The sequence below is a fragment of the Bubalus bubalis genome, chromosome 2, assembly GCF_019923935.1.
Source record: "Bubalus bubalis isolate 160015118507 breed Murrah chromosome 2, NDDB_SH_1, whole genome shotgun sequence".
NCBI lineage: Eukaryota > Metazoa > Chordata > Mammalia > Artiodactyla > Bovidae > Bubalus > Bubalus bubalis.
Window position 1 is genome coordinate 28,803,654 of NC_059158.1, and position 14,482 is coordinate 28,818,135.

General features: G+C 36.8%; 1 protein-coding gene across 1 annotated transcript in view; it reads right to left on the minus strand.

The window, feature by feature from the left end:
- TFAP2D (transcription factor AP-2 delta) overlaps positions 1–14,482 on the minus strand; it is a 59,048-nt gene that overhangs the window by 12,815 nt on the left and 31,751 nt on the right. The window contains exons 5-6 of the mRNA XM_006056751.4: positions 14,131–14,272; positions 9,455–9,568 (exon numbers count right to left, since the gene is read on the minus strand). Coding sequence (XP_006056813.2) covers positions 9,455–9,568; positions 14,131–14,272 — 256 coding nt within the window. The remainder of the gene's footprint in view (positions 1–9,454; positions 9,569–14,130; positions 14,273–14,482) is intronic.

Below are 14,482 nucleotides of genomic sequence, written 5' to 3' on the forward strand. Positions count from 1 at the left end.
TAGAAGGAAAATGAAAGTCTCATTACTATGTGCCACTGAAGACTGCCTCAGTTGTGTCCAACAACCAAGGACAGATTTTTTTGGCTTTCTTTTGGGAAACAAAAAGCTGGGTGTAGTAGATACTATTATGCTACAAACTAGAAGACTGAAATTCAAGAGGAAATATTCTGGGACTTCCCTGGTGGTCCAGGGGTTAGGACTCTGTGCTTCTACTGCAGGGGGCACAGGTTTGATCCCTGGTCCAGGAACTAAGATCCCATAAACCACACGGCCAAACAAAAACAAAAAGAAAGAAAGAAAATTATCATTTAGATAATTAGAGCAAAACCTGATTTTATTTTATCAAATTTTAACTTTCTATCTGGAAAAGTTTTGGTGTCTGTAAAGGTTGAAATAGTTTGGGCTGCTCCTATTATTTTGTTATGTTGCATCATTCCAGCGTGTGCTTGCTCTCATGTATCTTTGATGTCCTGCATAGCATACGGATGCCACTGTCACCAACCTCAGTTCTGCTTTCTGGCCTCCGGGAGACATGCAGGTAGCAAGATTTAAAGGGAAGATAAGTCTTCTTTTCTTTCTCTCCTGGATTATTCAGGGACTGCAGGTTTGGGTCCAACTGTAGCCTGAGGCTCAGTCTGTACTCCTCACTACAGTTTTAGGTAGCAGCTGGAAAAATGCCTCCTTCCACTCGTGAGAAAAGCCATGAGGGCAGGAGGCTGGGAAACAGCCACTGGAGAACACCAGCAAAGGATTGTGGGGCTTCTCTGTAAAACCTTAGTTCTTTTCAGAACCATGAGGGGAAGATGCTTCATGTCTCCTGAATATAGGTCATGGAGAGAGACCTCAGCCTGAGAAAAGCAGCTGGGGCCTTTGCACCCAGAGCTGCTTGATGACATCTATCCTTTGTAGCCTAACTGGCAGAGGAAGCAGAGAAAAAGGGAACTGGCTGATTGTGCTTATTGTCTACATAAATTATATTATCCCATAGGCCCAAGGGCTTTTAAAATGGAGGTTGATTGAGGTGCATAATTAAGGTGTATGGTTCTCTGGTAGTGAGGAATCCTTATAGTCCACTCATTAGCAAGGCCTGTCAGCACTCACAAATGTTCTGTGGTTCCTTTGGGTGCTGGTTCTCAATCCTGGATACATGCAAAAATCACCCAGGGGCCTTATTTTAAAAATGCCAGTGGTCTGGATGGGAGGGGAATTTAGGGGGAAATGGATACATGTATATGTATGTTCATTGCTGTTCATCTGAAACTATCACAACACTAGTCTGCTATATGCTGAACCTAAAACTCCACTAAAATGTTATCAAATGACCTGCAATAGATGGTTGAATGTTCGGATCTCTTGCAGCATTTGATTTGGGGTCATGCACCTTGGGAAGTGGGCTTCCCTAGTGGCTCAGTCAGTAAAGAGTCTGCCTGCAATGAAGGAGACCTGGTTCGATCCTTGGTCAGGAAGGTCCCTTGGAGGAGGAAATGGCAACCCACTCTAGTGCGATTGCTTGGGAATTCCCACGGACAGAGGAGCCCGGCAGGCTACAGTCCATGGGGTTGCAGGAGTTGGACACGACTGAGTGACTAAACCACCGCCACCTTATGAAGTATAATAAATATTGGCAACTGATTTACACTTTAATTTCCTGCTTAACATTAAATGAAGGTAAGTAATTTAATGTAGATTCACACAAGAAAGGCATCATGGTTTCACTTGTCTGCTAAGGAAAACAGTTGTCTGTTTTATTTTTTAGTCTCTATTTCCTTCTATTGAAAGTTTTACTTCAAGGGAAATGGGTTTTTTTCTCTTATGTAAATACAGACTATCCTTTTTAACTTAAGTAGTGAATAAGACTTGACCACTTACACGTATGTTTTTCTTTGCAGTTGTGAATGTAAGTACATTTTTTGAGTTTAAGTTTTAAAGTTTAATTTCAACCTTACAAAAAGGAGTTTAAGTTTGCAAAGCATAAGATTTTTTTTCCTTTACAATTCAGGCCTATTATTTCTGATATTCTTAAATAAAATGGTCTTCGAAGTCGCCTTGAACTGGCAAAACATCCTCAAGGAGGCCTAATGATTCTATTTCTTAAATCCAAGCTTAGTCATGTAATTTATTTTATGATGTTTTTCTTTGGGGATTGGAGGTTGGAGATTTAATTGAAATTTAAATTGAAATTACTTCTCTTCTGCCAATAAAAATGCTTTCACAAGATTAATAAAATAGCCCCTCCTGATTACCTTCCCCACCATTTTTCCATCCCGAGAAAATTTAAAAAATAAAAGCAAACAACAAAAACAGTATATATCTTAGGCACCTTGGAGAGGAAGACTAAACGTGCTCACATTTAGTAGAGACACATATCCTATCTTCCACGTGTCGCCAAGCCAGAGCACTCAGAAAGCACTAGTCAAGTTGACTGGAGTGCATGTTATGTGTGGAACACAAAGAAAAGGAAGATGAATAGCCCAGAAAGAGAAAACTCAGAGAGACATGAGAGCTGCCTTTAGAAACTGGAAGGGAAACAGGATTAAACTGACTCTGTAGGGCCCCTAAGGAGTGGAATGTTAGGAAGACAGATGTTGCCTCAGTGGAAGGAAGGCATTTCTAATAGAGCTGTCAGAGCTAGAAGGGATGCCGAGGCAAGAAAAGAGCCGCCTATCATGGGAAGGTTTTCAGCCTGGAATGGGTGACAACTTGACAGGGATGTTGGAGGGACGATCCAAATGTTGAAGGAGAGTGGGCAACTTGAGGGGCCTTCCAACACTGAGAATCAATGATGAAAATTTAATCACCAGCAAACACAGATATCTAGGAAGCCTAGGCATTTCTTATTTCCAAGTATTATGGGATTTGTAGGAGAGTCTATTTCTAAGAAGATGTGATGTCAGTACACTTTATGACTCAAACAGAAGAATTTAAGTACATTGATCATTTCACTTCCCCAGCCTATGGTTCAATTAAAATACTATGGCCCTGGGAAGGAACCAAGGGAGAATACATACAAGACCTAACAGAGTTAGTATCATAATCTACATTTAGTAAAATATTTATTGGGCACATACTAGTGCTAGGAGCTTCCCCAGTGGCTCAAGCAGTAAAGAATTTGCCTGCAATGCAGGAGACACGGGTTCAATCCCTGGGTCGGGAAGATCCCCTAGAGAAAGAAATGGCAACCCACTCCAGTATTCTTGCCTGGAGAATCCCAAGGACAGAGGAGCCTGGCGGGCTACAGTCCATAGGGTCATAAAAGATTTGGACACAACAGAGCACACACATTCATTCATTTACTAGTGCTAAGTACTGTGGATCTAAAGAGGAAATCCTTCAAGTACCTGTTGTTAGCACAGGGAACTATTCTCAATATTTTGTAATAACTTATAAGGGAAAAGAATCTGAAAAAGGACATATATGTATATATAATTGAATCACTGTGCTGTACACCTGAAACTAACATGATTGTAACTCAACTGCACTTCAACTATAAAAGTATTTACAGTAAAAAAAAAAAAAAAAAAAAAGGAAGAAATCCTTTCCGAATTACCCCAGGTAACTACCTGCACTCTGTTTAACCCTCTATTATAAGCTCCCTCTCTCTTGTATTTTAAATCTTTGTATGTAATTGTCTTCCACGTTAGAAGTTCTTAAAGATGGGACAATTCTTTAGCCATCTTTGTACCACCTGCCATTAGCGTGGAAAAATGCAAGAAAAAATAAAATAGGCTCCCAAGGTGGGTGTTGAGAAAGAAAATGTCCTTATTTTTCTGATAGGCTGTTTTCTCTAAACTAAGTATTAGAAAGGGCTTTCCTGGTGGCTCAGTCAGTAAAGAGTCTGCCAGCAATGTGGGAGACCCAGGTTCGATCCCTGGGTCAGGAAGATCCCCTGGAGAAGGAAATGGCAAACCCACTCCAGTGTTCTTCCCTGGAGAATCCCATTAGAAACAGTCTAACTTCCTCCCTTTATGTTTGCTGCGCTTTCACTTGACTTCAGATTCAAGGATATTATGAGAACATAAGAACAAAGAAGGGCAAAGCTATTAATTTCTTGAGCTCTCCAGGAAGGGAATCCCTATCATTTCAGAAAATCAGGGTTTTGGTTTCTATCTGAATGGTGTCTGTAGGGACGTCTGCAGATTTTTATCAATCGTCTTCCCCTTTCCCGTAGGTGTGTGGTGTCTGCTATGTTCTCTAAAGCAATATACACTTTGGATGGCACTCAGTAAATTACAAATAACGAATAAACTTGCCTCCTGTCATTTTGATAGAAACAAGCAGCATCCCAGGCTGTGAGTCAATCAGCAGAAGGGTCACTGCTCTGCCCAGTTTCCCAGAGCACCCTGATATGTCAGCTACCACAGAAAACTGGAAGTAGTTATTTGGGCTTCACAAGGCCAGTTCATTTCCTAGCTCTACCTGGACATATTCAATCTGCTGAGAGTAAGCCAGAGTTCTCCAGATATCAAAGCAGCCACCCTGGAAGGTGTAATTCGAGAAGTTCACATTGGGAAGGAGATTTTGATCAAATAAAATAGTGTAGCACAACTTGATGCTACCAGAGTTGTCTCTATGCCTGTCTAATTACACTGTCTCCTTAGTTCTTTCCAAGCCAGCACTCATTCCGAGCCAGCACTCAGCAAAAACAATGGAAATCAGTCTCTCCCAATGGACTGCTTTCAATGTCAGATGTAATATACTTCCTTTCTAAGTCATTTTTCTCTTGAGCTGATGCTTCTGTCAAAGTTACCACTACCAGGAAATTATGAAATAGATACCCTCTACACTAACACATTGCTACCCAGATTATTAGTAAGATAACAGATGTAGAATTCCTTTAATTCACTAGTGTACAAGATAGAACTTTACATGATCCTCAGTCACTTTAAAAATGAATTAGAATTATTTTTTCTTCTAAGGGAATAAAAGCTAATAGCCTAGGAATATCCTAGGACTGTGGCTCTTTCAAGCTGTCTAACTATGAAAATCAACTTCAGATTTTGCAAATTATACAGATGCCTGACTCCAATCTGAGACCTGACCTATTAAATCAGATCTTTAAGAATGTACATCAGGTTTCAAGATTTTTAAAAAGCTTCAAGAGAAATTCCACTATGAAGCCACATTTAAGAGCTACAGTCAACAAGCTGGACTTTACAGTCCTATTAAGATATTTTATTGAGGCTACTTTTAATAAATGCATAGTAAAAACCAAAAAACACACATTTAAATTCAGTTTACAGCAGGAAACTTAAATTTGGATTTTAATTGGAAATGTCAACCATGTTTAAACCCTTTGTTTAAAAGAAAATTCTTTAAGACATGCAAAAAAGTGAAGTTGGACACATCTTATACTGTATACAAAAATTAATTCAAAATGGATCAAAGACCTAAACATAAGGCCTAAAACTATAAAACTCTTAGAAGCAAACCTACTAGGGAGAAAGCTTCATGACACTGGAAATGGCAAGGATTCCCTGGATATGACACCAAAATCACAGGCAACCAAAGTAAAAATAGGCAAATTGAACTACATCCAAAACTTCTGTACATCAAAGAATACCACAGAATAAAGAGGCAACCTACAGAGTGGGAGAAAATACAAATCATATGTCTAATACAGGGTTTATATACAGATTCATAAAGAACAACAACTGAACAACAAAAAGCAATCATGTTTACAAATGGCAAAGGATGTAAATAAATATCTTTCCAAAGATATCACAGAAATAGCCAACAAGCATATTAAAAGATGTTTAACATCATAATCATTAAGGAAATACAAATCAAAACTTCAATGAAATATCACTTCACACTCACTAGGGTAACTACCACCCAGCCCCCAAATCAAACCACAATGGTAAATAACAAGTGGGGGCCCGGTGCACTCTGGGTGGGAATGTAAAATGGTACACCCACATTAGAAAACAATATGACATTTTCTCAAAAATTAAAAATAGAACTACCATATGCCATAGTGATTTTACTACTGGGGACATATATATAAAAAAATTGAAAGCAGGCTCTCCAAGACATATTTGCACATGCATGTTCAGAGTAGCACTATTCACAATAGCCAATAAGTGGAAGAAACCCAAGTATCCACTAATGGCTGAATGGATAAACAAAATGTGGTTTATGCATACAGAAGAATACCGTTTAGTCTTAAAGGGAAGGAAATTTAACATGTGCTACAACATACATGAACCTTGAGGATATTATGCAAAGTGGAATAAGCCAGTCACAAAAAGACAAATACTTACCAATTTACTTATACAAAGTATTTAGTCAAATTCATAGAGACAGAAAGTAGAATGGTGGTTGTCAGGGGTTGGGAGGAAGGGGAAATTTGTTGTTTAATGATTACAGGGTTTCAGATTTGCAAAATGAAAAAGTCTTGGAGATTGTTTGCCTAAAAATGTGACTATACTGAATACTACTGAATTAGAAATCATTAGGATGGTAAATTTTGTGTTGTGTGGTTTTTTTTTTAACCACATTTTTAAAAATGATATAATTTAGGAAATTTGCTATAGGCTAAATTTTGGTTAAGTGATTTCTAGTGTCATACTATCTGCCATTATGAAATCCAGAAGATTTCATCTAAATAAATAATCTGGGATGTAGTTAAAGCAAAATAAATGAAAAAATCTGACAAACATTAAAAAAGTATAGTAAATGAGAGTTAAAACTTTCTGATGGCTAATTACTCAGCATATAAATAACACCACCAAAATTTTATACGTGATACTTTTATAAGTAGATATACCAGGTAATGTTGAATGTTTTAAGACATGGTTATACATTTCAAATTGCTGTGATTGAGAATCTGCAGCCATACATCCTCTCGAGAGTTTTATACCCCAAATGTAATCTCTCCCTTTTTTCTTTAAACTGAGAATAAGGAGGGGGTAATTTACCATACATTTAGCTCTTCTTCGGGAAACATCAGATTAGTTTCTCTGGGTAATTCTAGGCTAGATTGTTATCATATTCTGCATGGGTAGGAACCAAATAGCATATAAAACACACTAGAAAACATTCACCCCAAGTGTAGCAATGAACATTTTCTCTAAAGAGTCCTGAGACATTAAGCTGGCAGTGACTAAAAATTATTAACAAATCAGTAGATTGTGCCTATGCTGAACAAAAAAATGGTTGCTGATATTCAATTTACACATTGATGTGTAGTCTGTTTTGAGCCTGATAAAGAACAGACCACTGTCCAATAAAAGCTGCAACATCTGTGATTGGAAATGACCTAATAGACATGACAGAGAGCCCCAGTTCTCTGTATTTGAACAGTGAATTCCTTCTTAGCGTAAATTCGTAACTCAACAAAGTTCCTTAAATCCATAATTAAACTTGTATAAAAATTATTAAGTTTTGAACTGAACTTCTGTTGAAATTATCTTTTTATTATGTACACCAATAAAAATATGGAAAATATTTGTACAGATATGATAGTAGAAACCTTTAAACTTGGATCAGTGGTGCAGTAAACAGTGTATTATTTATCAAATGCTTACTGTATGTTCACTTTCTCATTTTAGCCCACTGCCACTATATAATGGAGGGGTTCTTATTCCATCTAAAGCTAGAGAAAGATAAGCTTGAGAAGAATACATACATTATCCTAGATAACCCAGATCAAATGTACTAGGGGTCTGGATTTGAAGACAAGTTCTCTTGACTCCAAAACCTTTTGCTCTTACCTCTGGGCACTATACTTTCTCCAATTTTAGCACATTCACCTTCACTAATCCAATTGAATGGTAGGAAAAAAGTCCTGGGAACATATACTACATTTGATTCATTTTTAGAAGATAAATTCTAAGTTTAGTTTTCAGAGATGTATCTGTTACATCTTGAGGAGCATTGTGATGCATGAAAACTTAAATATTCTTTTTTGACAATCTCTAAATTGCTATGGTTTTTCCAGTGGTCATGTATGGATGTGAAAGTTGGAGTGTGAAGAAAGCTGAGTGCCAAAGAATTGATGCTTTTGAACTGTGGTGTTGGAGAAGACTCTTGAGAGTCCCTTGGACTGCAAGGAGATCCAACCAGTCCATTCTCAAGGAGATCAGTCCTGGGTGTTCTTTGGAAGGACTGATGCTAAAGCTGAAACTCCAATACTTTGGCCACCTCATGCGAAGAGTTGACTCATTGGAAAAGACTCTGATGCTGAGAGGGATTGGGGGCAGGAGAAGAAGGTGACAACAGAGGATGAGATGGTTGGATGGCATCACCAACTCGATGGACATGAGTTTGGGTGAACTCCGGGAGTTGGTGATGGACAGGGAGGCCTGGTGTGCTGCAATTTCATGGGGTCACAAAGAATTGGACAAGACTGAGCAACTGAACTGAACTGAACTGGACTTGCATATAAAATTCCAATTTACTTAAATACTCACTACTTTATATAATGGAATATCATCTTCAAAGGCATTATAGTCATTGAGAGGTATCAAAAACTTCCATTGTTTTTTTAAAAAACTAAATGATAGTAATAAAAAAACAGGATAAGTATTTTAATTGGTGAGAAATACCATGTTGGCATTAGAATTCTAGAGTTTTACAATTGGAAGTCACCTGAAAAATTATCACAATCTTTTTCACATTGCATTCAGGGTATAAATTAATCAGGAAAAATAGTCTGTTTTCTTTCAAAGTATCTCAGAAAATTAAAGATATGCTTTCAATAATCCTGGGTTCTTTAAAATATGTTTTTGTGGTCTAGCTTAAGAACCATTAACTGAGGTGTACAATTTCTAACTGCAGAGAAATCATTAACATAGTCCTGGAAAAATCAGTCTATGATAGCCTACTAAATTCATCTGTCCATTCAACAATTTATCTAATCAAGATAAAGAACTGCTTAAAGGATTTCAGTATCCTAATCTGAAAGTGTTATTGTTTGAAATAATAGTGCTCACTCTCAAAGTCACAAACTCTTGGAAGTCACACAAAAATATAAATTTTCTAATCCAAAGTGCTTTATGCTTTATTTATCTTTACAATTTGATCTCAGATGCTTGGAATTTCAAAAAATTCAGGCAACATCATATAAATATATATGTTATCTCTAAATGGAACTGTGGCAGGACTACAAACATGCCTAGGTTAGTAAAGACTGTTCTAACAATTGAAAAGAGAGTCAACAGAGGGGAGGGGAAGGGATAGTTAGGGAATTTGGGATGGACATGTACACACTGCTATATTTAAAATGGATAACTAACAAGGACCTGTTGTATAGCACATGGAACTCGGCTCAGTGTTATGCAGCAGCTTGGATGAGAGGGGATTTAGGGGAGAATAGATACATGTATACGCATGGCTGAGTCCCTTCACTGTGCACCTGAAACTATCCCAACATTATTAATCAGCTATCCCCCAATACAAAAGAAACAGTTTTTTTAAAAAGGGGAATCCAACCAAATTGGAAAACCAGTCTTACCTGAAATGTGTTAAGTGTCTCTGAATGTCAAGGTCTAGAATTGGAGTGGGTCTGGAGGATCCCAGCGGTGATCTATCTTGGCTCAAGAGGTCTTGAAATTCTTTACAAATTTGTCTAAAATGAAAGACTCAAAATTAAGGTTGAACTCTTTAAACAGGGTTTTAATTTCATTGCATGATATCTTTCCAAAAGTTTGTTTTCTCTTTTAAAAGAAGGCTTGATAAAATTTCACAAAACAACCTCCGAAGTTCCATCTACAACATACAGGTGAGGAGGGACGAATTGACAGAATAACACTGAAACATATCCATTAATATATGTTAAATAGACAGCCAGTTGGAATTTGCTATAATGATGCAGGCAGTTCAAACCCAGCACTCTGTGACAACCTAGAGGGGTGGGAATGGGTGGGAGGTGAGAAGGACGTTCAAGAGGGAGGGGACATATGCATGCATATGGCTGATTCATCTTAATGTTTGGCAGAAAATAACATAATATTGTAAAGCAATTATTCTCTTATTAAAAAGAAACATAAAAAAAATACAGGTGAGGTTCACAATGGCAACTATGTCTCAAGTACTATAAGATGATCATTTAAATATATCAAAAAATTTAAATGGAGGTTAAAACATTGCTTTAGTTCTTGTATTAGGATATTTGAATATTTTTGATAATTGAATAAACTAATTTATAAGTTGGCAAATCAACTGCCGTACTGTTTAAACAATAGAACAAGTTACAATAAAGTTAAAGCTGAGGAAGAAATGAGGAAAAAGCAAGTACGGAAAAATTTAGCTTATGCTAAGCAATTCAAGTACATCACACATGAAGCTGTATCCAGAGAAGTTTCAGAATTTCAACCTTGATGTTTGATTCTTCTTCTTAACTCACTGACTTAGGAGAGCCTCCAGACTTAAAAACAGATGACAACTTTGTAGGTTTCCTTTAGGCAATTATTATATCTTACGACAGTTACTGAGTTATTATTTTTATGCTTGATTTCATTCTTATTTAAATTGTTATTTATGAAGCTACAGTAAGAAATATTCTTATTTTTTAAGCAAAATGTCACATTATGAATTATGTAATGCACAAGATGATCTTTGATGAATCATAAATTCTAACTTTATCACTTACGTCATTGTCCTTAAGGACATAACTTTTTAGCTGATGTCTGAATTTAAAGTTCTGTTTTTCCTTTGACCATCAATGTTACGCTATCAATTAAAACTCCCTAGCTTTACCCTAACACAGATTAGTGTTAATCATACTGAATTCTAAATTCAATGAAGAGGTTTACTCATGTTTTTCATAAATCAAATAAATGTTTTGTCGGGTACATTTTTCGATTCCCAAAACTGTCTAACTCATTTCTATTCCTCTCTTTAAATAACTGTCTAATTAATCAAAATATTTGGTTAATCAACAAAGCCCTGGGAACTATGAGGAGTTAGGAGGCTAAGGGCATTTAACAAGCCCTTCGTACAATTGTATATTTGGCAATATAATTAAAAAGAACAGAATCTGTTATTCATAGAGGTTAAAAAAAAATATGCAGCTCAATGTGCCAAGGCAGATCAGTAACTGGGTCTCTCATCTAAAGAATTTTGAATTTTGTATATATTTTGGATACAGCTGTCACAGTCTTGTGAACAAAGGTGAACTAATCAGAATGTAATGAATATCCATATAGACTACTTCATTTCAACTTTGAACATTTTATTTGAAAACAGCCAGTACTTTACTGCTGGAAAAATGAGAAACTACTCAGAACACATGTTGGATGTACTAATATGTTCCAGAAAGGCATTAATTCCAAAACTCTCCTTACTTCACCTACTTATATTAATGACTACTTGTATTTAGTACATTTGCTATGACTGCATAGTCTCTGGTTCTTCAATTCTTCATAAGGTCTAAAAAAAGATGGAATGGATATATATAACCACAAAGACAAATTATTTTGTCTGTTTCTTAATTTCTAGATGTTTATAGCCTATCTACTCTTGTATAAAATAAGGTAATTTGAATTAGTGAATTCAATTCTTGCTTAACATTTAATGGTCTGCTAATGTCCAGCTATGGGCAGAGGGATCAAAGAGAACTACATGTTCTTGAAATATTTTTTGAAATCAAAGTTCAAAATATTACCTAAAATAATATATACTATTTAGATCCCAGGTAACAGGGAAATACTACTCCTTATTGAATCCACTACTATAAGACAGATGTCTCTGTATAACTTTGACAAATATGAAAGTACTGATGCTTCCCTTACTTCTCCTAACTTCTTCTAATGTTTACTTCTATGAAAATAAAATCTCAGCATCCATTTGAATGAACTGGCTTCCAAACACTCAGAGTGATGGGAATTCTTAAGAAAATGGAACTTGTGTTTGGAATGGTAGCACTGTTGTGGATGGTAGGGGTGGACAGTTATAAAGACATTTCTGGAAGAAGGAGGACAAGAAGGATTTCTCTGGATCAGGGAGTGAAATTCTTGGAATATGCATGATAAAACCACAATGAAGTGATTTTGAGGTATAAAATATGAAGGTGTTTTACTTTGGGTAATTAGTATTGGGGGATAATAGTATCATTCAGAGGTTATCACATGGCTATACATATTGGGAAATCTGTAAAATCCTGCCAGTTACAATGCTTTGGGAACACCTAGAAGATGGGACCTAACTTCTAGCACTATAGGTTTCTCTTAATCTGTAACAAATTGTTATAGTCTCCTGAGATTATAGATAGAAAGGATAGAAATGAACAAATGACATGTGTTGGGTTGGCCACAAAATTCATTCAGGGTTTTTTGTAGCAACGTTGAGTTCCTTCTGGAAAATCTGAAATATGGTGGATAAAGTCCCCTCTGAGTCCAAAACTGTTGGAAGAGGGAAAGAGTAGAAACAAGGCAGAAGTGAAGATGCCCAGGGAGATAACAGCACAAAAAAATCGAGGTTTAGGTCTTTTCACTAACAAGTATCAGGAACTTCCCCGCCACAAAGCTCATCTCAAAATTTTAAGTCCAAATGCTACATCCCTCACAACGTTCTTTCTCTAACTCTTGGTCTTCATTCTCTTTCTGCTATTCCTTTCCCCTTTATCTCCTTGTTTTGTCTTTTCTTTTGCCCTACCTTATGTTTCCCTTCTCTCTGGGGGCAAGATGAGAGAGCTATCTAGTCCTCTCAGAAAAGCAATGAGTAAATATATCTGAAACCCAAGCAGTGACAGCCATGAGCAGCACAAACACCAAATGAGGGGTCTGCATTTCTTGGGCAAGCCTGTTGGGTATCCCATATAAAACCTTACATTTTAAAAAAGACCTATCTTTCATTGGATGGGGTAGAAGGAGGAATATTTAGTTTTTGTTTTATGCATTTTGAGACCATTTACATTTTAGCCAACATATCATAAGATCATTTTTTGAAACAATGTTTCCAACGCTATCTAGCATATACTTTCTCTTTAGAAGTTTCCCCCAAATAAGAAACTAATTTATACTATCTTTCTAAATTCCATATATATGTGTTAGTATACTGTATTGGTGTTTTTCTTTCTGGCTTACACTAGGACGACCCAGAGGGATGTTACGGGGAGGGAGGAGGGAGGAGGGTTCAGGATGGGGAAAACGTGTATACCTGTGGCGGATTCATGTTGATATATGGCAAAACCAATACAATATTGTAAAGTTATAAAATAAAACAATTTAAAAAAAGAAAATAAAAAAGAAACTAATTTATAAATGATAAGTTAATCAGCTGGAACTATTAGTTCTAAAATCTGAACATAGAGTTAGGAAATTAAACAAGACTATTAACAGTCTATATGTAGCAATAACTTATTTTAGTAAAGAGAAGAGAACAAGAATTAGCTACCACTTGAAAGATTTTGGTCTAAAAATCTGAATGTGACTTGAGCAGTACTTAAGTACTTAAGCAGTACTTCTACTGGGTTTTCACACAGTAAATGGTAGTTCTTCCTTTAATTATCAAAAAGTTTTCAAGTTTGAGGGAATATGGAATCATCTTATGCAAGCTTCCTCCTTTCTGCATCATTTCTCTCATTATCTTAATTCATATTTTAATTGAGCTTTTTACAATTTGCATAAGTTCTCGTACATTCTTTTTCTTTTTGACAATATCACAAGAAAGCTGGGACAGTACAGTGATCATTTGCTTAATCACATACAGGAAAAAAATGAGGGCACTGACGCCAATCCTGGATCCCAGAGGTCTCCCTGTTACCTCTCATGTATCTGGGTCCTCAATTTTTGTCACACTCCCTGAACACTTCTAATGTCTCAGATCTTTATCCTCATTTACTATGGCACAGTGAGTGGCTTAGACCAAATTACATGTTTAATACCAACTAACTGCCATATCTGCCTGGAACTTACATCTTCTAAACACATTTTTCTCCTAAGAGTTCCCGTTATTCTGAAGAGGTCTTCTAAGAACTTTCATCAGGGTCAATGGTAGCTCCATCACTAATACAATTGGCAAATCTTGCTACGGGTACCATGTTGAGGAGGTCCTTGTTTAATACATCTAGCTGCTGGTGTGGGAGACCCTCTTGTTTTAGAGAATGGGTGTTTTCTAGACTGTTTTCCCTCATTCAAAGAAAATGAAAAAACAGGATGAAGCACACAGAGGCTTCCCCATTCTGCTTACTTGGTGGCTAGGATCATCTTTTTTCTTGCTGTCTGTTCTTTCTGTTCCATATGTTGTCTGGCAAGATGTTCTCCTACTGCTTTTGCTGGAAACTCTGTTTCACAAGTGTAGCCAAAATCTCGAGCCAAGTGTAATGCCTCCCCTGTTGGCAGACAATAAAAGTCAGTTTCTCACTGATGTCCACACTCAACAAGAGGAACACCTTCTCTTTCCTCAAGCCTCATTCCTGGCTGTGGGTCAAATGGATCATTTTTCCTATTCATTGTAAACAATCCAAGAGGAAAGGAGCTTTGGGGGGGTGGGTGGTGAAGAAACAGAAGTTACTTACCAGGCAGGGGTATGTGGAAAATTG